The 26,687-nt window shown below is 33.6% G+C and overlaps 1 protein-coding gene across 5 annotated transcripts in view; it reads right to left on the bottom strand.

Annotated features, from left to right (window-relative positions):
* The window catches only part of LOC133181811 (ras-specific guanine nucleotide-releasing factor 2-like), a 90,885-nt gene extending 65,084 nt beyond the window's left edge, over nt 1-25,801 (bottom strand). For 4 of the 5 annotated variants that reach the window (XM_061316428.1, XM_061316426.1, XM_061316425.1 and 1 more), the window contains exon 1: nt 24,565-24,855. In XM_061316428.1, the coding sequence (XP_061172412.1) occupies nt 24,565-24,837 (273 nt within the window). In that variant the 5' untranslated portion in view covers nt 24,838-24,855. Of the gene's footprint in view, nt 1-24,564; nt 24,856-25,714 lie in introns of those variants that run through there. The other variant, XM_061316424.1, reaches the window with a different exon arrangement.
* Between the last annotated feature and the right edge of the window lie 886 nt (nt 25,802-26,687).

The following is a 26,687-nucleotide window of genomic DNA, read 5'->3' as shown; positions in this document are numbered from 1 at the left end:
CCTGACTTTTCTTTTTTACGGATGTTTCCTCATATGGACAATTTTTTTTCAAAGGTACTCCCCATCTTCATTGGTAAATAAAAATTCATATCAACCCAAATCATTTGCATACCGAAATTTCTTGTTTCTTTGCAAACCCTGTCTCCTAACAGATATAAATCTTCACATTTGCCAATGTCACTACATGTACTAACCACGCTAGTATTGATTAAAACAAATGTATATAGATGCATGGCTCCTAATGCGCTGTTAAATTTATGATTGCACTTATCAGCTGATGAGGACCATTATGCTGAATTTTGAGTGTGCTAATTCATGCACTTTTACAGTATTTCATTGTGACACATTTGGCTGTTGCTACATCAGAAAATGAGGCTGATGTACTGATTAGTATGTTGATGGAGGGATATATCACGTCTTGTTCATCCAGTTCGATCCAGAGTTAAGTTAAAGTATTAACTGTGTGATAAATCATCATTTTTTATGATTTTTAACCAGAGGTTCATGATATTTTAAAAGATGAATTTTTTAGATTACATGCATGCCATGATACAAAAAAAAAAATCTTTTACTAATTATAACTGGGATTTTGAATTTTCATCCTTTTTTTATTTTTTTGCCCCTTTCACCTTTGTTGCAAGTGGGAAAATTCAAAATGGGATGAACTTAAGAAAGACAGCATGAACTCTTTAACAAAACTTTGTCTGGGCAAATTCAAAATGGGATGAACTTAAAAAAGACAGCATGAACACTTTAACAAAACTGTGTCTGGGCAAATTAAAAACGGGGCAAAATTTTGTTTGCGAGCTAGTGTAAAAGGGGAAATGAAAAATAATATAGAGCAAAAACAACCCTGTATACACTACTAACATTTAATAAGCAATGTAATCTTGATTTAACATACATTTCTACTAATTTATTAGACAGATAATTAGAGTAGTTAAAACTTTACATTTGTACACTGCCTTAAAGTTTAATTATTGAAAACAAATAAAATTTGAAATGTTATTAGAATTAGTGTTTACCTTTCATGTTGTAAATTTTTAATTTTCAAGAGTTGGTTTATGATAAATATTCATTTTATGATTATCTGAAATTTTGACGTAATTAAGTCAAAAACTGTTTCATGATTTTGGGACAGAGTTTGAATATTCTTTTTATCTCTAGATATAATTTTTGGAACACAAGTGAGAAGAAGTCAAGCAAAAAATGTATGTGCAAATAAACATTTATTATAATTCAATATTCAGCATAAGATGGAGAAGAATAACCCCAGTTTATGTATGTATGTTGTGTGATGCAAAAGGGTAAACAAGTTAGGTTTTCTCTGATTTGCTACCTAGCATCAAATATTTATGCTAGCTCTCCCTATATTGTGGCTGAGCATAACATATCATTAAGTTCGTAGAGTTTTAATCTTAGACGCACCCCTGAACTAGAGCCACCATGAACTGACAAGATACCTAGAGTTGAGTACTGTGTCAGAATCTGACACTGAAGGCTTTCAGAAAAGCATTAAACAAAAGCCTTTATTGACTTCTAGAGTCCTAATAACAGCCTCTCCTTGTCTCCTTGAAAATCCCAATACAAAGACAATAATTATTTACACTGCAACTTGTGCATCAAAATCTTCTGAAAATTCCATTATTGTTCATGGGAGAATAGAAGTTTTTAAAAAACCAACAATGCCAAATGAAATTTTTTGGGGTTTTATAGGAAATGCATTCTAATCTACAGTGCATATTCAGGGTGTGTTCAAAAATCAATGACAAAGAGCCATGTCAATGCTTGAAACCAGAAAATTCATCATTTATTCATGAACCTTATATTTTGACTCACAATAATAAATGAAGCACTGCGTTTCTCCATTTAGTGGCAGATAATTATAGTCATTCTCATCAGCTGCAATCTACATGCTGTCAGTCAATAGAAATTGATGAATTTTCCAATACAGACTAACTTGTGAGTTTGTACTTCCAGCTCTGAAATAAATATCTCTAGTGGACTATCATCAACACAAAGCTCATTAATTACATCTACATCTAAATTTCAATAAAAAGGAATTCTCAAACAACAGAGCTAGTATAATAATGTCAAATCTTAATGTTCATCTGTCTGTTGGCCAAAACATTTGAATGGAGATAAAACCCAGAGTTTATACTTAGTTTGCACAAAGTTGCATCCAACCAGAATGTGTTTCATGACCCTGAGTCAAGGTCATTTTGAAAAGGTCACCAGATTCAAAAGAATGAACTCCTATATATATGCAGAGTTTGCAGAAGCTTGACTCAAAGGTTGCTTATTGGGATTGGATATCACTTCCATTACAATAGTTCTATTTTTTTTCTTCAAAAAGGCAAACCATGATTTGTTTTCTACTGAGGTTTTGAAAATGTAGCTTTAAAGCAATATGAGCTGCATTTTGGAGAATTTTCTTTGACTGCTGTTAAAATGTGATTTTATGATAAATCTGTATGTAACTTAAATCTTTATGATCAATTAATCTAAAATAAAGTATTAAATTGTTTCAGAAGAAAAAAATTTCTGTACATTGGAATGTATAGTATTATAATATAAGAAATCAATATTGTACAGGATGACAATAATGTAATTTTGCTTCATTTAAAGCTTAAAATTAGTTCTTCCTTCACAAATATAAAAATAAAAGTTTATAAAGTTTCTTTTTTTCTGTCATTGTAATAGTTAATTACAAAACTGCAACAAAAATTTCCGACATCAAAGTTGCAGCTCATATTGCTTTAAGGTATTCAATGTATAATGAAAGGATATTGAACAATTTTGAATCATTTTAAACTAGTTAAATATGTATTTCTAAATAACAATGAAACTGAAATTAACCAAATTCACATGACTGTTAACATATAAGAAGCCGGCCATTTTGCACCTTAAATGTTTTTGAAGAGTTATCTGCCCTTGATGAAAAGAAGAAAATTTTAATTTTGTGAAAATATCTGTGGTAAATGTTTAATTTTATTTCAGATTTTGATAAAGAGAGAGTTTACGCATATTTTCACCAAGAGATATGTATGAAGTTCAAATTACTTTTTACAATATCTTCATAACACCTGCGCTGCCCATAGACTTCAATGTAAAATTCAAGGTGCAATTAACTGGACAATTATCAAAATTTTGTAAATTCCTTTGGTGGAATATTTTTATTTGATAAGACCTTCAAAATGCTACCATGAATAAAAATATCAGACCATTCATTTATTAGGTACAAAATATGGTCGTTATACATTGAATACCTTAATTTATGATACACTAGTCTATGACAAATTATTGGATGCTAAAAAAAAAGAAGGCTCATTGGTCACAACACTGACCTGAGTCACCTTTGCCTAAGTTTTTCTTAGCAGCAGATTTGTTTAAGGTCAAGATCTAGTAAATGAGTTTAGACTTTCCTCTTGGTGCTAGATTCATTATGACGTCATAATTGATTTAAACTTAATTTTTCCCGTACTTTACGGCTTCAATAAAATTATGTAGAAATAAAGCACTTTTGTGGAATTCAATTTGAAATCATGTCGAATGTAATCCCGATACCTTTATTCCGTTTAATATCATTTTAGAGTAGAGATCAAGAAGATGTGAAAAAACGTTTTCTGAGAGACTGTAGGCAATACTGATACATTTCCTTTGTCTGAGATGGAAAAAACTCCCATATTCATACCAGACTTTCTTCATTTTTCATTGAAAATAGGCAGTTTATAATATGTTTTTCCGATGAGTTTAACCCCAAACTATGTCCGAATACACCTTATTTTACCAAGCTATATTCGTAAAGGATCATTAAAAGAATGTGTATCTCAAATTTGAGAAATCTGTGGGCACCTTTCATTCACTAGATCTTGACCTTAAAAAGATTTTTTTCATAAATATTTCCACATAAAATTACCCCACAGCTCCTCCATCTTGGGTGTGTCGCATATCCAATGTGCATCAAGTATTGGCACTTTCTCTTTATCATATCTTATCTGTTAACATTCTAAAGTAATTGAAATTTTAGGGGATTTAGAATTATTCTAATGTCAAAATATTCAAATATTTTTCTAAATGTGACTTGGCGATCTTTATTACAAATTTACCACAATAAGGAATCCAAGTTTTACATTGAAATATATAGGAAAAATCTTTTAAAAATGTTCTTCTCAAGAACCACTTGGTCAGAAAAGCTGAAACTTAAGTGGAAGCATCCTGGGGTAGTGTAGATTCAAATGTTTTAAATCATGACCCCTGGGGGTAGGGCGGAGCAACAAAAGGTATTACAAGGGGAAAGTCTGGTGAAGAACAGCAGGGCCAAAGTTACTCAGGTGAGCATTATGGCCCATGGGCCTCTTGTTTTAATATACCATGATCAAGACTCTATGTATTAGTTTGCATTACACATTCACACAGAAAGCTTAATTCAATGTTATAGTATTTTATGTTGGTCATGTGGTGTTTTATAAGTGAGTGTTGCTGACATATAGATTGCTTTCTGTGTAACCATATCTACAAAAATTATAACTGTAATTTAGTTTTGGTTAAGGTAATTCAAGATAGCATTTTAATATTCAAAGAATTGTACTAGCTAGATACTACATCTCTGTGTTTGAAAAAAATTGAGATATGTTAAATATAAGATTCCATAAACCCATTCCCCAACCCCATCCCAATTAATCTGAGTGAAAGTGGATAAAACTGCACAAAGTTTTAATGATTATATGATAATAATCTACATGACCATTCATCATAGTCATAATAAAAGTTGTAGTAAAACAGTTGACTAATTGAGGGCAAAATATTAAAGTATACAGTACTGTACCTTTAAAAAAAACTTAATACTCTATGCATCATATTGTATGTTGCTAAGGATGAGGGAAAATGGTAGTAACAAAAAATTGGTCTTTTGATTAAAAATATGGTACAGTTTTCTTTCTATGTTTCACTTCTGGTAGAAATTCATTAAGTATAATATTATACATATTTTCTGCTGTCAATGTGTCATTTCTTCTTCACACACCATTCAATGTTTACAGTAACAAGAAACTCCTGCATGTGTATAACTGATCCAATAATTATATGAACATAAGAACTTATAAAAAGGTCTTGTGCTAAATGTAAAATTTTCTAGCATTAAATAATTGATTAATCTTTTTTTTTTCTTTGACGAATTCAGCATTCTTTCTCTTATATTTTATCTGCCTTAGCCATGCTCATTGATTGTCACTGAAGATCTAAGGATTATGAAAAAACACTTCAAAGACACTTAAATCTACTTAAACATCCTTGCAGATCCCTTATCAATGCTCCCTTACATTTCAACACACTTTACATTAAGTAACTAAAATTATCCCAACAGTCTGCAATATTGAAAATTAACATGCAACCACATCAAAGTTCTTAACCTAATTAATATTTACCATGGTAACAGATGCAAATTGCTTTAAAAAATTCAGCCACCAACATCTTTGTCCTCTTTTAAATGTTACAATGTCTATGAATTGATATCAAATTTTATTATTTAATTTAGTCATTTAATTCAAAATAAATGGCAGTTTGGCCATTAAAACGTGATTGAATGCTAGGAAGAGTTCATTATTAATTGATTAAAAATTTTAAAACCAGTGTCAAAAACTCAATTGCTCTTATTTACGACTTTTTTCAAAAGGGGGTTGAAAATTTTATCCATTGAAATCAGGCTTTAAAAATCGCTACATTTTCAAAAGCGCATGGAAATAGATAAATGACCCTTGCATCACTTATGTGAAATTCAACATAAAAGATTGATAAAAGACCTTTTTTGATTTATTTGTTTGTTTGTTTGTATGTTGTTTAACGTCCCTATCGAGAATTTTTCACGCATATGGAGACGCCACCACTTGCCGGTGGAGAGCTGCAAATTTTGTCTAATACTCGGCACTTACGGCCATTGAGCAGTGAGGGATCTTTTTCGTGCCAGCACCTACTGCGACACGGGACCTCGGTTTATACGGTCTCATCCAAAGGACCGGTCTCCACGTCCCACAGTGGGATTTGAACCCGCAACGTAAGGATAACTTCTTACTCCGCGACTCTAGAGCAGTATTTTATTTGTAATCTCATTTGAAATTGGTAATAAAATGACAATTTTTGTAGTTTTTTTTTTATCTGTAAACATATGTCCCCCCCCCCCCCCCTTGTGAAACACCAAAAGCTTTGGTAGGAATTGTGAAATAACACTTCATAATAACCCATAAAAAGGAATTTTTGTTTCAGGGGGGAGATGTTTTACAAATATTTCCATTGATTTCTATAGTGAAAAACACATTTTTTACCAACATAAAGAGTTATCTCTCTTTGTTTTCCCAAATAAGTTGTGTATTATGAAAATTCACATAAATATCTACATAAATATGAAAAATCATTCAAATATGTTAACTTTTGAAATTTGACTTGGAGGTAGGCAGCAGAACAATACTATCATTTGCAGTTCTTAAGAATTCATGAAAATTTGGTGGCATATTTCTTTAAAAAAACTTTTTCTCAAGAACTATTGGGAAAGAAAGATGAAACTTTTGTGAAAGCTTCATTACATACTCTAGATTCAAGTTTGTTCATATCATAAACCCCTGGGATAGGGTGGGGCCAAAAGCTTACGTGGGTTATGTATTTTCTCTGCAACAGCTGCGACATTAATTCCCGTACTAACAACCAAAGAAAGCATTTTATTGTTTAAATAAAAGTTTTAAACAGCAGCGGCAAGTATCCTAGGGAATTGATCTTAAGTTCTGGGTGTAGTAAATCTGAAGAAGATTGAGACACCTGGTCTTCCGCTCAAGAAGGGAAAAGCCATGATTAGTCATATTATTATAGAAGCATCCTCTAGTAGTGTTAATCCAAATTTGTTCAAATTTAGGGTGGGTAGGGTGGGGTCACAATGAGCGATCAGAGTTTTACATCGGAATACAAAGGAAAAAATCTTTAAAATTCTTCTGTTTAAGAACAGCAAAGCCATGATTACCGGTAGTAATATTGATATGGAAGCATCCTGAGGTAGTGTGAATTTAAGTCCCCTCCCCCCATTTAATACTGAACTGTTGAACTGATTTCTGCTTCTTCCTACCCAATGTGCTCAGGTGGGCGATGTGGCCCATGGGCCTCTTGTTTTCTTCTCCTTTAAATTCACAAAAGGGGAACCAGAGTGGGGTGGGGGATTTGCATAAAATTGTGTTAGATTCTTAAGAGAGGTAGAACAAAAACAGGAGCACTTAAAAGTTGTCAAATGTAGAGTAAATTCATTGTAAAATCGATAGCTGTGTTCTGTTCTCAATAAATCGTACAATATTACGGTGGTTCTAATACTGTAATCCAAATTCTTAACTCAACAATCTGTAATTAGGGACTAATCATTCCTTATCATTTCCTCAAGCACTCCTCATATAACATCAAGAGCCTCTTACAGACTTGCAAAACTTCTTGTCGTCAATTGCTCCGACAAATTAAATTCTGTGTTTAATTCCAACTATCACCTTAGGCTTTCTATAGGAAGGGTGCTACTGGCTCTTTGTGAATGCAGATTATAGTTTTCCTGGACGTTTTCCTCTGTATTTATCATCAAGAGGGATACAGCTAACATGATTTATTCCACCAAAGACTCTTTCTCCAGAAAATTACCAAAAACAGATCATTTAGGCATTATAGCAAAATATTTTCTAATGAACTTGAACATGGTGCATTTACCGAGACTACTAGTATAATCATGATGTATGTTAGAAATTTCATCATGCTGGATTAAATCCAAATTTAATTAATTATATGACAGACTAATTGCTTGGTCTTCCACAACAATGCAAACCAAAGGAAGAAAATCTTATAGACAAATTAATCTGAGAGAAAGAATTTAGGAGTTTAATTATTTTCCAACACCCAGGGGTCTGAATGTACAGTATGAACAAGTTAACTTGGTAATATGGCCTACAAACAAGAATTTTTTTTTAATTACCATGACTCATCTAATTTAAAGGATTAAATTCAAATCCTCTCATGTGTCAGTGTAACATACTCAAGCTATATCTAACACAACATTAGAATAACTTTGTCATCATGTTTAGTAATATCGCCTGTGTCACATAATCATGCTTGTTTTATCACATACATGTTTCTGAAGTGCAATGCTTAAGGACATACGCAACGTACCTTACCTACTGATAATTTTTCTAGATATTCTTAATATAAAATTATAGTGCCATCAGATGTTCGTAGACAAAAAATCAGCATGCATTACCAGGGGTTTTGAAAAAAAAATCAATTGATGAAAATTCTTGTATAATTCAAAGAAAAATATACAAAAAATATTGAACATATATTCTACATGTTTTGTTTATCCAAACTTGTTTTAGAAGAAGTGTAGAACAGCATATAAAGACATTAAGATGTATCACACAGTTCCTTCAAGTATTGGAACTCTTCAACTCCAAGGGAAAAGACAATAAGGTTCAAACTACGTTGCGTATGTCCTTAATGTAGGAATACCCTATATATTTAAATTGATATACATGTACATGTAGTAAATTAAATATTAAATTTAAGATTATTAGCTCACCTTGTCCATTATCTTTTTGACTGTTGCCTGTTAGTTTATATATATATTCTATAAAATATGTTATACAATGCATATGAATTTTATGTAAATGTTCAATGAGATTTGTTTTAACTTTCAACCTTATATGTGGAAAAATGTACATTTGGAACAAAGTGTCAAATCTGGAATTAGTTCATATTTGATTGTGGTGGTGTGATAGTTTAGTACAACAAGAAGCTCAGGGGCTTTAACAAACACGCTTCTGACAGACTTCAAAACAGATTAAACGTTCAAACAATGTATAGGCTCCAATGTGTCATCTGACAAGGTCTGGTGGTCTGAGACCTTACTGTGTGTTAGAGGGGTATCATATGCTATAATACTGAGCCAAAAAATACAAAAAGAAGATAGATTGACCTACTTTTGAGTTAAACAACCAATAATCGAAGTTACGTACATCACAAAACTTCGTAATGAAGGCAAAAGAAGTCCAACAGACACATTACATTCAAAACTCAAAAATTCAGGGGTGTAGCTTCCATTGCGGCAATGAGGCAACTGCCTCACTAGATTTTTCAGCATTTTCCCCTTTCCATAATTTAGTTTGTTTTTTCTTTAGGCTCCTCAAATAAATACTTTTGAATATATGTAGTATTGAAGTCTTCAAAAATGAAACCGATAAAATTTTAATATGAAATTTCTGTCCAGGACAGGTATGACTTTTGCATTCTAAAACCCCAGAATTCATTTTCCATCAGAGACTTTACTCCACGAAGCCCCACCCCACCAGAGTTCCGCCCTGAACCTGCTGGGGGCCTAAGGCAACCTCCAGATCCCTGGCCAAAATATTTTTGCCTCACTAGAATTTAAAGTCAAGCTACACCCCTGAAATTTAGACCTTATTACCGGTATGTCACAGTCACACCTAATGACTCCAAGATGCATCAATTGACACTGTATGATTCTAGGGATCATACTATACAAGATGTTTTAGTTAAGTGATTTAATAAGAAATCCGTGTCATTATGACCTTCTTATAAATTTATATGCCAAGATGAATTAACTGACAAAATTTGATGATTTTAGGCCACATAATGTGCAATGAAGAGCCCCCAAGACCCCAAAAGTAGGTCCTCTTTAGGGTAGACTGTCCCTAAGATGCATCAATTGGCAAGGTTTGACAACTTTGTGCCTTATAATGTCTAGACTATGTAACTAATTATGTCAATGAAAATGGAATTCAAAATAACTAGATCACTGTGACCTACTTTGGGGATTAATTATTCATTGACCCTATTTAATGGATTATTAAGTCTTTGACCCAAAGATGCACCATCTGACCAGGTTTGATGCTCCTAAGCCTCATAAAATCTAAGCTTAAAAGTTTTGAAAATGCAAGCTTTTGAAATTTAAAGTAGGTTAGAGTGGCCTGTTGCATTGGATGATAATCTCCGGTCCTCTGTTGCATCAACTGACAAGGTTTGATGACTGTACACCTCATAATGTTCAAGATACATGGCTAAAAAGAATTCAAAATTAGTAGCCATTAACTTAATAAATAGGTCACTGTGACCTACTTTTGGGTAACATGTCCTAAGGCACCACAGCACATTAGATAAGGTTTGATGATCCTATGCCCCTTAGTATGCAAGCTTAAAAGAACTGACAATGAATATCCAGGAACTTCTAAACGTAGGTCATTTTAACCTACCCTTCCGCGTACTTTCATACTGAAATCATTATAAATGTCTTTCAGAAATAATTCTTAGTAGGACTAGTGTATAAGTACCTATTGTTGAGTGAATATCACAAAATAGTAAGCAAGCTGCCATTTTTTTGCACAAAACAGCTAAAGAAGGGATAAAGAAACTAAAACAAGATAAATGTAGGAAACAATAGGTATATTATGAGTATATGTTAAGATGCTGCATGTTATGAGTATGAAATTCTCGGTGGACTCACCATTAAATAATATGCATTTTGTCCATCATTTTTTTTTGTTGGATCATACGTTTTATCTTACACTGTAGGTCAAACCATAAGAAAAAGCGTGAGATTGCAGGAAATTCCCCGAAAGTCGATACTTAGGTGCGCCTAAGGCTCTTAATAATTCATCAAACACCATTAGCACTAGTAATGATCATTCACTAAAAACGATTTGTACGCATTATATGGTACTGAAAGTTTAATATGCTATCGATTTAAAATTTTAAGCATAGGTAAGTTTTTGAATGAAAGATTCTGTTTTTAAAAAGGTCGTTGCAGAAATAACTACGGTTGTTGGAATATTTTTTTTTCAAAACAACTGTACGATGCGGGGACATTAGGTCTTGTTTCATAGATTTCGTGCACAAAATGAAATGGACATTTAACATTTCACATGAATAGCAAGAGGACATTATTATAAATTAATGTCATGGTGGATTTTTGATGAATGTGCATCAGTGCATAAGAAATGTGAAAATGTTAATTAAATCAAAATCAGAAAATCATCAAAGTAAAATTCCTATTACGGGGTCATCACACGCTTGGTGACTTATTTCTATGACTACACTTTCAGGTATATTCCTGGTTAGTCGATAAAATGACACTCGTAATGTAAAACCTTCAATGGACGCAAAAGTGATTATCTATAATCAGTATAGAAATAATTAGAGACCCAGTCCCTCTCATGTCAAAAGTTCTGATCGTTTTCTCTATAATGACGATGATAAAAGCACAGATGTAACATGTTTTTTTTTTCTATTTCGTGATCATGTCTCCGAATGTTGCGCAGTTCTTCTAAGGTTCATGCTAACTTTTGAACTCGATCAATGCCTCCACAAATAATGTAAATACGAGGAGACTTGAAGGTCGTGTGTTCGAATCACGGCCGCGATTGACCTATGTCGATAAAAAATTGGTAGCAACTGCTCCTTCGACAGGCCCTCGGCACTTTGAAGTGAAAGTTGGGGGTCTCTCCGATGAGACCTTAAAAACTGAGGCCCCGTGTCACGGTAGGCGTTGGCACGATAAAGAACCCTCATTGCTCAATGGTCCTGAGTGCCGAGTAAAGGTCTAAATTTGAAGCCATTCACCGGTACATGGTGGCGTCTCTACATGAGTGGAAAATTCTTGAATGAGACGTAAAACAACATACAATCAATCAATCATATTTGTTATATGCAACTTTATTCCGCAAAAAAATAAAACTAACATGCATTGTAAAAACAGACAAGAGGCTCATGGGCGCTGATCTGCGTGTCACGAGTTTCTCAACGACCACTTGGAATTCGTGACAAAAATTTTACAGGTTGGTGAGGACTCTATAATCATTATTATATTAAGGAAGCTTGCTTCCTACAAGTTCAAAAGTTTAGATGGTACACTGTAAAATAACAATGTATGACCAAGCTTCACCCTGGGGCCTGATCCTTGATCTCATGGTACATAAATTTTTGTTAAGGGTAGCATTTAATTATAAAAATCCCATCTGCTTGCTACAAGTTCATGTCTAAATTAAAAAAAAAATCAAAGTTTACGCTGTATTTACAATATATGTCCAACTTAAATAGGGCCGTGACAAGGGTTTCAAAAGTGAGGGGGGGGGGGGCAACTTCCCAAAAAATCTGACAAGCAAAAAAAAAAAAAAAAAAAAAAAAAAAAAGAGGAAGAAAGAAATTTTAAAAACACCCAACATAAACTGACCCAAAAGTGGGGGGGGGGGGCAACTTTCTAAAATACAAAATAATCTGACAAGCAAAAAAAAAGCCTAATTAACTGTCCAAATCCTGGAAATTGCCAGTGCACGGCCTTACAGCGACAATAATTTGGGGGGGGGGCGCAATCAGCATCTAAAGGAAATTTACTGTAGCACATTACTATGCTCAGAAAAAAATGGGGGCCGGGCTCCCACCCACCCCCGCGGAATGACCCGGGGGGGGGGACAAGAATTTCACAATTGTGGCAGAGGGATACATATGGTAGAGGGCTAAGTTTATTCATTTTTTTTTTAATATAGTAAAGTGTTATGCACTCATTGTAATTACATGATGTTTGGCCACTTTGTGTCCTTATAAGAAGAAAATAATTTTCAAAGATACCGTGTGTTTGCAAAAAGTTACCAACTTAGCCCTATTATGGGGCTTGAACCATGGACCCAGGGTCATGAATTTACCAATTTTGGTACAGGACTTAGTGTTTAATTTCATCATGCAGTTTGTCTGCTAGATGCCATGAGTCATCGTCTGAAGCCACTGTCCGGAGTCCGCTCATCAATGCTCATAGCTCTATCCTACCAGAATGGGAGATTCGTACATTTTGGCCTTGGTTTGCGACGATGTCCATGAGTAAAGAAAAAGATTTATAAGATATAATGCATTTTCAATACTACATATATCTAACTCAGCCCAGCCCTAGAGCCAGAACCCATCACATTCAGTAAAAGGTTTATTGCTCATATTAATCATCTGGACGACAGTTTGACTGTCTTGGCGTTAAGAAGAAGACTCTTGAAGATTGCATTAATGTTGAATGTTTTGGCCCCACCCCTCAAGCCCAAAGCAGACACAGACCGTAAAATTTTGTTCCCTTATCGAAGTTATTTACCAAAATTGGTAGATTTCGCCATTCAAGACTGAGAAGAAGCTAAAAATGTTCAAAAGTTTACGACTGACAGACGATTTGCTCTAGTCTGTATCACCCAGACGTTTGCGTTTACCTCCACAAACGTTTGTGGAGGTAAACGCAAACGTCTGGATGATACAGACTAGATTTGCACAGACCTTATTCAAATATTAAAAAAGAAGGAACAAAAATATAAACTCATTTAATACTAGGAATACCTCCACGGAACCATAATCATGTAGACAAGTGACAAAAATACTTTCTTTGTGATTTTAACTCTTTCTTGTAAATCAAATATTTTCTACTGTCTGATACGCTTATTTTGTGCATACTTTGATCTTTTTTTTCTTCAAAAAATACTTTGCAATTTATCGCAACATGGTAAGTCATGTTCAAAGCATATTCTTTCTTATTTGTTCGTGGATAAGTCACGGGTTCAAATTAAATTTAACATGCACGTTAACCAAAATTATTCCGTCGTGTTTCACCGAAATAGTAATAACACGTCGTTCTATTTGAATGCATGGCAATCGAAGTGTATGGGAGAATTTAAAACCTCGTCTTTGTCAGATGGTGTAAATTGTGTTCACTTTTTACTGTCATTACAAAACCAAATTTGTTGGTGATTTTTCACCGCAAAAGGTTAATATATTTTCCTGGCTGTTGAGATGCAGTGATTGATAACAAAGCTGCTGGAGTTGTCACGTGACATATTCTACGACAAGTCTTGGTTGTCTGGGAACGAGGTGTTGGCATATTGAAACAAGTGCTCACAATTTAAGAAGCAATAAACTCTCCGACGGCAGTGGAAGATGATATTTTGAGAAAGTGTTCATGCAGTTGAATTTATTTCGAGTCGAATCGGAGTTAGGTTTTATGTACAAAATTCATAACTTTTCAAGGTTATATAAGCTTTTCTTAATGAACTATAGATTTTAACATTTAGTTAAACTCCCCACTAAATTGAATATGGGTAAAACATTTATACTGTGAACAGGTGAAAGATAAGGATGGACTTATTTTCTCAAACCGAATTTCCTTCTTGCAAGCACTGTCCATCACGCTCCCCTCACTGGAGCGAAAACTATTTCTATAACAAATAGTCCATAAGAAAAGCCCCCCCTCCCTTCCCCCAAGAAAAACATTTAGGTATGATTTACTTTTAATTCAAAATATTTCGGAGTCGGATTTTTTGAGTGGATAATACCCCCCCCCTTCTCCAGGAGAAATGGAAAAATTCCTATACCAGCCTATGATTTTATTTACTCAGTTACATATCTGCATCTTACAATTTATACGCATGTGTTATTATTACACTGAATGTAAATATATGTATATATAAGCATTAAAGAATACTTCAAGCGAGTGAAAAATATTTGACTGCTATACATATAAAGACGTCAGCAATCTCACAACAACCACTCGAATACTGTCGTGTGGCTACTTTTCTGGAGCACGCCTAAAACTGGTTGCTGGTCTGAACCTATTGTTTTTATTTTTTTGTATTTAAGGAAAACTAAATTCATTGGAGGATCAAAAACATTCATGGATATTTAAACAATTGTGCTCATCATTCAGTAAATTCGTTTGTTAAATGAAGCCCCTCCCCCTCCCGGTTCGCGAGTTAAGGGTGTCGTATTGATTTTTAATATTCCGGTAACCTTTTCATGAAATGGAAATTTCTATTTATTCCTTATTATGATTATAATGTTTGAATTGTAATAGAATGTATTGTTTCGACCTAGTTATGGTCTGCCTATATAAATCCGACCTACCTAAAGAGATTGCAAAATTAAAGTATTTCGTGTTCAAATTCCGGATTTATGAGTCATTTTTTTTAGTTGATAATTAATTATTTAACCTTAATAAAGACACGTCAGAGATGCAAGAGACAACAATTACTAGTGTTAAATCTTTTCGAATTTGGAAAAACAGTAGGAATTGACGAAATAGTATCTGAAGCATTGAGAACTGGAGGACAAGCTAGAAAAAGGGGAACACGTTAGACTGTTAAACAAACTGAGAAGCAGAGAGGACACCTAATTAATTCAAGAAGGGACTGATTGTCAAACTACATTTGTACCTATACCTAAGAAGGGAGATTTTAATCTCTGCAAAATATGAAGAAGCATCATATTGGTTTGTGTAGCGAGCAAGATTCTGGAATAGAATAAAAGAGGAATAGACAAAGTATTCAGAGACGAAGGAACCAGATTTAGTTCAATCAGAATCTACACAGGTCAAAAGGCTGAACTTGTGCATTCTTATAGAGCAATATGTGATAATAACTTTTCATCAACTTCAACGATTTTGAAAAAAGCGTTTGATATCCTTAATGGAAGAAGTTTTGTGGAAAACAGACATAATGGAATCACAGTTAAGATAGATAACATGATAAAGACATTGTACTAAGTCAAAAGTACAAGTACCAACAGCATTCCAGAGAGTTGTTGGCTGGGTAATAAGACAGCCCTCTACAACAGACATTAGAGTCACGAAAAAAAACAGGCTAAAGATCTATACCAAGAAAATAACGTTAGTCAGAGTCATGACCAAGAATGGAGAATAATATAGAAAAGGTTAGTCAATTTCCTTATTTTGGTAGTGTCATAAACAAAACATGGGGAACTGACGTAAACATTTAAGCTAGGGTAATCAAAAGAATGCAGGCTTTTCTAATGCTAAGATCAACATAGAAGTCTACAGCAACGTCAAAGAAATCCCAAATTAGAATATTCAACACCAACTAGAAAATCATCTTTCTTGTCATCTTTACTCTAAACAGGGTTCCCTTTATGGTATTTCTCCTCTCAAGGACTGCTTTTTATGAGCATGTCAACAGATCTGTCTTGGAAGCAGAGCATAAATGGAGGCAACGGGTATGAAAGTCACAAACTTTACCTTCACCTTATGTGAAAAAGATGGCGGTGTCTGGGTCCCACAAGGGACATCTTTTGCGCTAATTGCAGCCTCATGCCAAGAAGTACTTGAATAGAGATCGAATTATTTGTTTGAGATTGGTTAACTGTAAATGTTTTAGGTAAGAATTGCCATGTACTGCCCTATGCAGCTGTAACTGCTCTGAAGATTAGGTCTTACGAGTGCTATAAAACAGCAACAACTTGTCATCTACATAGTACAGCGTTCCATCAATTCTGATGACTGTATACTTAAGCGCATGCTCACTGCATACATACGTGAAATAACGCTTTCATCGTATTTTGGACCAAGTCTGGATTGAATATTTCAAAGATTTTTAAAATGTTATTAAAGGGAAAAAAAAATTGAAAATGCTTGATATACAATATAAGAAATAACGCCATTTTGAAAATGGCTGAAACTTAAATGGTCGACGATATTTCCTTATCAGGTACTATAAAAAAACCTTCAAACCAAATTTGGTGCTTGTCTCACCAACTGAAATATTTTTTCAACTATCCGCTCCACTGTCAACCAGATGTGTTTATTTGCAGATTAGATATTATTGTATATACTGGTAGCAGAAATCATCTCTCAGTTAGAAACTTCCTTTTATGGTTTGCTATAAAAATTACTCGCGTTATATTAGGATATTAAAGCGAAATAGTTCATAGCCAAGCGTGTTGTCTTTGTTAGGCATGTACTTAGCATAAAAACAATTTTTAAGGATATACCCAACGTACGTGTACTTTACCCAGTGATAATTTTCCAAGATATTCTTAATTTAAAATCATAGTACCATCAGATATGTTCTTACATACATTACCAGGAGTATTGAACAGATATCAAATGGTAAAAATCCTTGTGTTTTTTAAAGAAAAATTAACAAAATTCTAGTTTTAGTGGATATATTTCCTATAAATTTGATTTAGAGGAGGTAAAGCATTAACAGGCATCGTAAAACTGCACAAAGGTTCTTCAATTTAATGGAGCTCTCAAATTATACAAGGAATAAGAAATTTTAAAAGTTCAAAACTAGGTTGCGTTTTTTCTTAAATGTTTAGATGAATGAAATAAGAACACATAGGAAGTATATTCTTTATCAGTGAATACAGTGTAGGGCCTGATGCTTATATAAATGTGAAAGCTGAGATCCTTAAATACCAAACGCGCTTTTAATAAACATGGTTTTAAATAAGCATGTTTAAATAATTATATATCAGTTGTTTTAAATTCATGCAGAAAAAAAACGTTTTACAAAATTGTACTTGTTACGACTGCCCTGCTCTGCTTTGTGAGAATTCACGCAGACAAGAGGTCCATGGCATACAGCGCTCACCTGACTTACAAACATCTTCTAGAGCCAGCGGAAGTAAATTCAATTAAGAGTACATATAGAATAATTTATATATTCAAAGTATGTGAAGAATTAAATTAAACTTTTTGTTTAAATAAACTTTTGAGGATGGTCAGTGTTCTTTATCTTCATCTTTGACGGAGTTCACATTTGTGGCGCTTTATAAAAAGTAAACAGTGACCTACATCAGAATGTTTTCGTGCTTGCAAACTACTTAAATGACAAACACAACTTAATAACAGAAATCAAATGTGTTTGTCATCGTTAGCCTTAGTTCTCTAGTATCTGATGGACAAAAACCCGTCTTGTATCACCCAACACTGTATATGGCTTGAATTACAGTCATTTTATGGTAATTGATTGGAGTTTCCTTACATATTAATCATTGTTTATTGATTTGTCAGCGCTGATAGCTGGCTGAAGGACGGGTTAATAAACTTGTACCGATTTCGATAGAGTGATTGTTCCAACAACCAGCTCCATTATGGAAACGTGACATAAAATCTGTTTTATTGTTGTAAAATTTACAGAGCTTGTTATAGGAATACCCGCTATCTTCTAAAATAAAATACACATATTCTAATATAGGTTTTACTTATACCCTAACCAATCACAACATGCAGACATCGAAAGCAAAGAAAGTTTGGATTAATTAGTTGGAATTTGAACACATCTTCATTAATCTAATGACAAATTAATTTTGTCCCGTAGTCTGATATACTAATATCGTGATGAATACAAAAATCAATGTTATATCTAGTGCTATTTATAGAGCTACATGAAAGTACAATGTATATACCGGTACTATATACTAGGATTCTGCATTGGATGTTCTTTTCAAGTTTTATTCAGTAGGTGTAACACTGATGATAAAAGTCCAATTTCTTCAAAACAAGATTCTGGTAACGTTTTTTTTTTTTTTGTTTAAAAAACAAAAGTTATGATCATTAATTAGGCAAATAAGGTTCTATACTGCACACATTTAAAATCCCTCCATTTCTGACATCGATCGAAATATAAAGGTCTTTAAAACCATGGTTAAAAGCCACTTTCTTCCTGGATATAAATTCATCAAGTAAACTCTAACTTCTCCTGCTCCCGCAAATTCGGAGAGATTTTTTAAGTAGCAACCAGCTGATCACTGTTTAGCTTTGAAGGTGGATAAATATATTTAGATTAATATTTTACAACAAGTAGCGGCAGGTGCGCGAACAGTAATGAATGTCTTCACATCGCAAAAAGGGCTCCAGGCGGACGGAATACAGTACACCAGGACTCATCATCTATTTTCTAACCTTAGAAGCTCGCCTTAACGCAGCAGTCTCAAACATGCTACAGAACGCACCTTTCTACATAAGAACAACTTCACTAACTCTGACATCATGCAATATAGCTATTAACTGAATGCACCTATCTTTGCTACAAGGGGTAAATTCTCTATAATGATTTTAATGTATATAGTTTAACAATTTAATGCTGCAAATTTTAATATATATTCATTAAAAGGAAACATATGTTACTATGATTATATAGGTACTAAATTAAGAAATCTATTGAGGAACTACAGGAACATAACAGTAAATTGATATTGTTATGACCTCAGTTCTAGGTCTGTAGGTAGAATAATAGCATAATTGGTGCAATATAATGGATAATTCTAACTTTCCTATAATACCGATTCAACAAGATAAGCCTGAGTGGCGCTCGAGAAGCTGTTCTATAAATAGTCCAACTTGTCGCAGAAACCGTTAAACTTCGGATGTCCGATAATAATCGCCTAGGTTACTGCATCAACATTTACATTAGATTGACACTTTCTGATGCTGCCAATGGTAGAACTTTGGTGACTTATTGTACTGATGACGTGATTTTCCGAAATGGTTACACTTTTGAAACAGGAAAATAGATTTTAAAGCGGAAGTTGTTGCAGGATATTCAGAACAGTCTAGATGGTGCTGGCAATTGCAATGCACTTCCCTCCAAAAATCAGTCGTTTTGAGAGAATAAGACGGTGCATTTTAAAGATTCAGATAGGAGTCCTCTAATTTCTACACTCCTTTAGGAAAAAGAAATCAGATAAACTTTGATTTGAAATCGGGTTAGTTCACAGAGGCTAGCCTTATCAGTGTTTATATTTACTAATACACGAATCGAATTAAAACTGGATTCAAGACACGAAGCGAGAATTTGTTTTCCAAAAAAAAAAATCCAATTTTTTAATTCACTGGGAATAGACAAATACAAAAATTACGATATTATCACTATTTGCATGATACATGTTGGTATTCTTATTACTACCGTGTTGTAAATGGATGTACTGGGTGGAGGTAAATACAAAATATACTATAATAATCAACTGTAGATTTTTTGTAAATGCCTATACCCAATGCACTAAAAATTCAGATTACTATGTTGGAGAATACAAAGTGTAAATCTTGTCAGTATACCCAGTGAATTCAAGATTCGAGTTACTACATTGTGTAACTGCGTCAGCTTATATAATTCGCCGATATACTAGTAATATGACCATTGAAAACTACTCAGTGTTGCACTGCCTCTTTTTTTCAAATGAACGCAAGTATCATAATTGATATCGTGGGAAGAATCACATTTGTCGATTGTAGTATAAAAATGTCTGAGAATTGAAGATTACAATATAGACTTTAAAGTCAATGCTCATTATTGTAAATTATTCCTTGTCTTTTACCACCTGTTTTTAAATTGTTAAAATAGGCTGATGCTATGGTGTGAAAATTTTTCGCTTCAGACAAAATGCACAGCTTATGCAAAAACCAAACCAGAATACAGAAGAGGGAAATCTGAAGAAAATGGCAGTAAAATCCAGTAAGGTTGTGGTAACAGTACACATATAGTCGTTCCGTAGAGTGTCAATCCAGAGGAAATGTCATGTTAGACAAATATTTGAAAAGACCAAACAGTGCGCGGTCGAACAAGTTCAGAAAAAAAATTAAAAGCCTGAGGACAGGGAACTAACACCTAAACAAATTTTATGGCAGAAGAAAATCATGCAAAATTCCGCTGTGTATGTCAGCATTTATAAATAAACTTACTGTAAAAATAGTTTTAACAAAAAACATATTAACAAAAGTTCTGGAGAGATTCATTATGGAAAATTGTCTTAAATAAAACACAAATTTCCGTTGTGAGAACTGGTTTTCAACCAAAGGCAGTATTAAAGCTGTTTGTACAATTTTATTACTCTCTTTAGATTCTGTATCCATTGTTTAATTCCCCTCCAAATCCACCAATGGTTAAATCCTGAAGATTCGGACTGATAACTCTACATAAAACGACATTGGAAACGTCACCTAAACATTTTTTTTGGTCGATCCATCAATGATTTTCCCCTTCGTACGAATAGTAAAGAAAACATATTATTTTAACCTATTAATGTGACTTTTGCTTAACCGAAGATAGCCATTATAAGAGCTTCGTTATTTTGACGTGTTTCGTTAGTTTAACCCTTTTAACATTTTAATGTATGAGATAGAAGAATGTCCATTAATTGTCGTATAAGTGAGGTGTGTTGCTTAAAACACTTGTGGAGAAGACGCTTAAATTGCTTTCTAGTTTCTATTGAAAGAAAAGTTTTACCAGAAATTACTGTGGTTAACTACTTCTGTCATTTTGTCTTGTGGTCTAAACGTGAAGACAGTTCGTGTGTTTATACTTCACATAAAAATATCCAACATCCTACTGGACCTCTCCATTATTTTGTTATTTCATTTGCTAAAATACGTAATCGATTAATAAACAAGTACAAAAATTCTGCAGAGTCACATATATCAGCAAAGTCAAGATTTGGGGGGTAATTTTCTTCTTTGAAAGTAAAACAATACGAGTCCCAAGATTTAATTTTCTTTTTTAAATTAAAGATTGTTAAAAGCAGGATAGCATAAGAGAGAGAGAGAGAGAGATGGGTCTTTTTACGTGGTCAGCAATACCTTTTTCTCTCCTAAAATGGATGTTGAAGAGTTGTATAATGAGAATATATTAGTGTATGCCTTGTGATTATATACAACTGAGTATTTCATTTTTTTTTTTAAACCTCTGCATGTTTTAAACAATCTTCACCAGATCTTTAACAGAGCTGATTCAAAAATAACCAATAAAATCAAATATTGTGGTTAAGATCAATTGTGATTCTTTAGACAAAAAATCCACAATAGTTTAGGTGTTTGTACTGGTGCTGAATCTCTTTCTACTTAAAATGACACTACATGAAACTTGCAATGACGCCAAATTTTCATATGGTCATCTTAGCGAAGTATTATATGTACTATCTTGAATGAATACATAGATTTCCATTTGTAATGTTTAAACGAATTGTATGTACAAATCTGCCTTTTGCAATATGTCTTCCACACAGCATCTGGGATTTACAGAGAGTGTGAAATGTAATCATTTGGTGCTTGCCTTCGATAATAATGTCTCCTTTCTATTTGGTTATAAAGATTATAGTTAACTATAAATTCTTTCCTTCGATACAATCAGTTTTCGCTAAACCTAACGTATTTAAACGAAAACCATAGGCGACGAAACCACAACCTAACTAAATTAGTTGAATGATTTGATAAAATATGATGAAGAATTTGTAATGATACAACAACATCAGTAATTGCAGACAAACAGAGACAAAAAGCTGAGCTTTATAGCACAGTATCAGGTTTAATTCTGCTAAGAGCCTTTTGTAGCATCGCAGTTACATCACGACCACAGTCTGAAGTTCCAACAGCAGGCATGCGATATACTTTTGATAAAAATGAAATTACACAACTCTTTCGCTATCAATAGTGTCTTTTATGGGTATGTTGGATCCTACCAATCAAAAACAAAAAACAAAACAAAAAACCAAACAAACAAACAAAAAACAACAACAACAAAAAACACAATTTAAAAAAAAAACAAGATTGAAAAAAAAAACAAAGCAAATCCGTCACTCCTATATATTGATTTGTCACTCCTTCAAATATTTCATCTATTCAACAATTACTTGATATATGTACTTTGTATACTGTATTTCGCTTCCGTTGGTGGTAATTTTATCATTATAACTATTCAATTTGGATGAATAATTAGATAAAAATAAATTGTCCGCAGGAACTAAATTTGGACAAACTTGAATTTATTTTTACGAAAGATGTTGGCCTTTTTTCTTAAGAATAATATTCCCAATTGTTGCCCTGTGTTACCGTTTTTACAACGAGAGCATGTGTTTTGTAAATTTCTAAAAGGTTCGATTTGCACAAGTTTATTTTTTCCGTTCCCACCTTCGAAGAAATTCGCATACATTCAGATTTGCAGATTTGAATTAGAAGCCCTTTTTTCTATAATATTTTTAAAAAAGCAAATAGTTCTGTAACAAATATTAAAGAATAAAGATCTGTATCAGAAATGAGGTAATATTCTAGCATTCTGGGAATTATTAAAGATTAACCCTCGAGGTCGAGGAATTCTAAAACTGTTTACATTTCTTCACCAGAAATATTCATCAGGTAAATTCATCGGATTAACGAGAAAACATCGATTTAATAACAACACAAGCTGAAGACGGAAACTACTTTCCTGTCCGATCCGACAAGTAGTTAATCACCTGTCTTGTAGGATTGTACGATTTATACTCATTACCTGTTTATTTACATTTAATACATCTACCTATAAAGACTGTAGTCTTGTAAACACGGCCACACGTGCAATGAGAGGGAGGTCTTACCATCAATCTGTGTATAAATACGTTTGTCATAGCCAACTTTGCATTATTCACCATGGGTTCTTTTCTCTATTGAGAAGACATGGGTTCCAGGTCGAGTTTCTGTTACTCTTTTGCTTGATTGTTGTAAATAGACAGCATGACCAAGACTTTTTTCTGATTATTTTTTCTTATTTCTTCTTTATGTCATCAATTTTTCGAATTCTATTAATCTTATGAAAATATTTCTGTATTAAATACACGCTGGTCAGTCGATTGTGTATGATGTTGTTTCTATGGTGCATTGAAATTTCATTCTCATCCATTAAAGAAAAGAAGCTGAAGATTTGTTAGCGTAGAATCTAAGTCCAAGAGTCATCGTCTAACTTTTTTTTTTGTTTTCTAGCCATAATTAGAGACCTTTCAACAAAGAAATGCATTTCAACAGTTACTATTATAGTAACATTCATGGTGGAACTGTTGAGGGCGACCCTGCATATTTAAATTCCCTTAGACCCTTATATGCAGTTACCCTCTAAAAAACAAAACAAAAAAATATTCCGTCTGAATCCGTATTTTATAGGATATAGCAATGTCGTTGTTGATTATCAGATCCACTCCCATAATTCTTTTCTGTCTTTTTTTAAATCACTTGTATCTATGACTATTGATTTGCATTCTCTTTCTTCTTTAAGCTTGGAATTCATGCAAATAATTTGATTAAAACCTCTGAATCTCGGATAAAACATTGCTTAACTATGCTACAACCCTGGGTAAGACGTAAGTGTACGTACTCAAGTTTTGGTTAAACTCTTTTTTTACAGTCTTGGTGTAAATGAAATCGCTTGTTTTTTGCAATTTTGAAAATCAAACTAAATTTGCAAAAACAAGCGATTTCATTTACACCATGCAGTTCGGTTTTCCTTGTCGAAGATCAATACACAGAATCTACATTTATATCATTAAATCCATTGTGAAATATCAGGGAAAAAACTAAAGTAAAATCCATGGATATGCAACAGATTTGTGTCTTATGAGTGTAAACCTAATGAAGGATTGAGATGCATTATTTTAAAGATCAATGTAACAAGTCTCTCCCTCTGAAAAAAAACAAGTACTGTACCTTACTGATGTAAGCTGAAGTAAATCTTCTACCATTTCACCAGTATTAATGATTATAGTTTAATTACATCCAAATTCTTTATAAATTAATCCCCATGTATACCTGTAATCTCGTTCAGTTAATTTATAAGGCGGAAAAAGTCTACATTTCAGAATTACTAATATTGAGAGCAAGATGAAATCTGCAAGCACTTATCATACTTCCACCAAAAAAGATGTACTGTTTTTTTCATATATACTACATATATACATACTTATCATTATTTATATGACACTAACCCATACCTGTTTTTCGGTGTCTTTTACGGCTTTTAATGCGGCCGGATTTAATACTCTTTCACAGTAACTACCTTCCAGAAGGGTTGCTCCAGACAGTTTTTGAGCTGATTCACTTTCGAAGTGAAAAAGTAGGTTTTGGTACAATACAAAATAGCGAAGTTGCCATTTTCCGGTGTCGCTGCTGCGCTTGTGCAGGTAGCCGGAAATAGTATTTTCTCGGCGGGATTTGGCTGCCAAATACTGCAGTTGGGTTTCGTTGAATCGGACGCCTTTCTGCATGACCACGACCTGATTTTACTGCAATAAAGAAAATACTGAAATATTCTTCGTGAGCAGGAAACATGGATACCATTAATACTATAAGTATTACCATAACTTTTATTTGAGAATAAGTATATATCTAAGTGAATTTATTTGCTTTGCTTTTTTCTCTATTATTCCCAGAAAGTAATACAGTTTAATAAAGCTCTTGGGAAATTACAACAAATTTGATGCCGAGAATCATTAAGCCAGCACACGCTGCAGTGTGAAGCTATGTGTCCCTCTAACACGTCATACATGATAGCATATATTGTCAAGAAGAAACCTTATAATAACGTAATCCAAGTTTGATTAAAATGAGAACAAACGATTAACTTCCTTTTATTTCATCTTTTAATCGATTTCTCCTACAGTATTTCCTAACGTTTCCTTTCTCTTGATTTTGTGAAATCCATACTTATTGAGAGTTAATGATAGTGCGTCATTAATTACGCTGCATTCCCGCTTGTTTTTCTCTCTCTGTTGTCAACCAAACTGATAAGTCAGTCATTAGCGCTAGAATCATTTTTTTTCATAGAAATTTCGTCTTTTGATTGTAATCTTGTCTCAAAACCGATGGCATTCGCCTCGGCACGGTGACAATTTCACATTTTGTAACATCAATCACCGAGCTTTTAAAGACACATTCCGGAATTGCTATCCGGTGTGGCACTTAAAACAAAAGAGAGAATCTCAGAGCGTCAGTGTTGATCAATAACCCGGAAAAACCATATTAGTTTTGTATATTTTATGTCACACTCTTTCTTTTGTTAACGATTTCAAATATTTTACATCGTGATTTCAGACATCTGAACTAAATCAATGAATCAACGTCTAGGTTTTTTTCTATGCTTACCTTTAGGCGATTGTAATTACTGGTAAATTTTTCCTCTATATCATTGCAAATTATGAAAAACATCCATCAATTATAAAACTGGATTTTCTGTTCAGAGTTTTAATATGACTGGTAGCAGCCTGAAGTATTTGACGTACATAACGTTAATTAGAAGACACTTCCATGTGTACGTTACATTTAACGACGTTCCTTTTTGAAGTCTTGATTTTCCTAAAATTCTTATTTTGTCACATATCCTCTTTTAAGAGTAGCGACCCTTTCAATCATTTAATTTATGCTAAATCCTGCAGCCTTTTCGATCGATGTGAAAGAATAGGTGTATATTTTAACGTTGGTTATTTTTCCTCCGTGCGCTTGCCCAATATACAATTCCATTAATAATACATATGCGCCTATTTCCTATTTACAAATGTTTTAAAGTAAATGTCCAATCTGCACGCGAGCAGTTCGCGCGCTTTGACAACCCGCCCAGGTGCACGAGAGTTTTACATCTACTCAGTATACAGATGCAGTGAGTGCTTATGTTCGATAAACCGTTGAAATCACATGACGTTCTAGTGTTCCACAAAGACAATAGATTTTCCTACATAATCTCCCCGCTCGCACCTGTCTCCTAGCTATTCTGACGATCCGTCAGTTGTCATCGCCTCCATTTTACACTGCGCGTCAGAATGTCATTAACACAAATTTATATCAAATTCTGGACAATCATTTTCACTCCATTACAACCAAAATGGCCCTCCGAACGCGACGCAATGACACTACTTCGCTAATGAAAAAAAAATTCACTCAACCTGCAGTTTCTCTCAGCTTTCGTCGAGTCATTTCATGTGCATAATGTGTATCCGCTAGGAAGTATAGATTTTGTCGTCAGTGGTGTGAAGTCTCTTTGTTCCCCGTGCGTACCCGACCTAAATGATCGGTACTCTTTCTTATATAACGATTTTCTCCGCAATATTGTTAGAAAAATATC

Source organism: Saccostrea echinata, unplaced genomic scaffold (assembly GCF_033153115.1).
Source record: "Saccostrea echinata isolate AGI-Se365-2 ecotype Australia unplaced genomic scaffold, CSIRO_AGI_Sech_v1 ptg000009l, whole genome shotgun sequence".
Classification (NCBI taxonomy): domain Eukaryota; kingdom Metazoa; phylum Mollusca; class Bivalvia; order Ostreida; family Ostreidae; genus Saccostrea; species Saccostrea echinata.
Note: the sequence above shows the minus strand (reverse complement) of the source record. Positions and strands in the feature narration are given on the sequence as shown.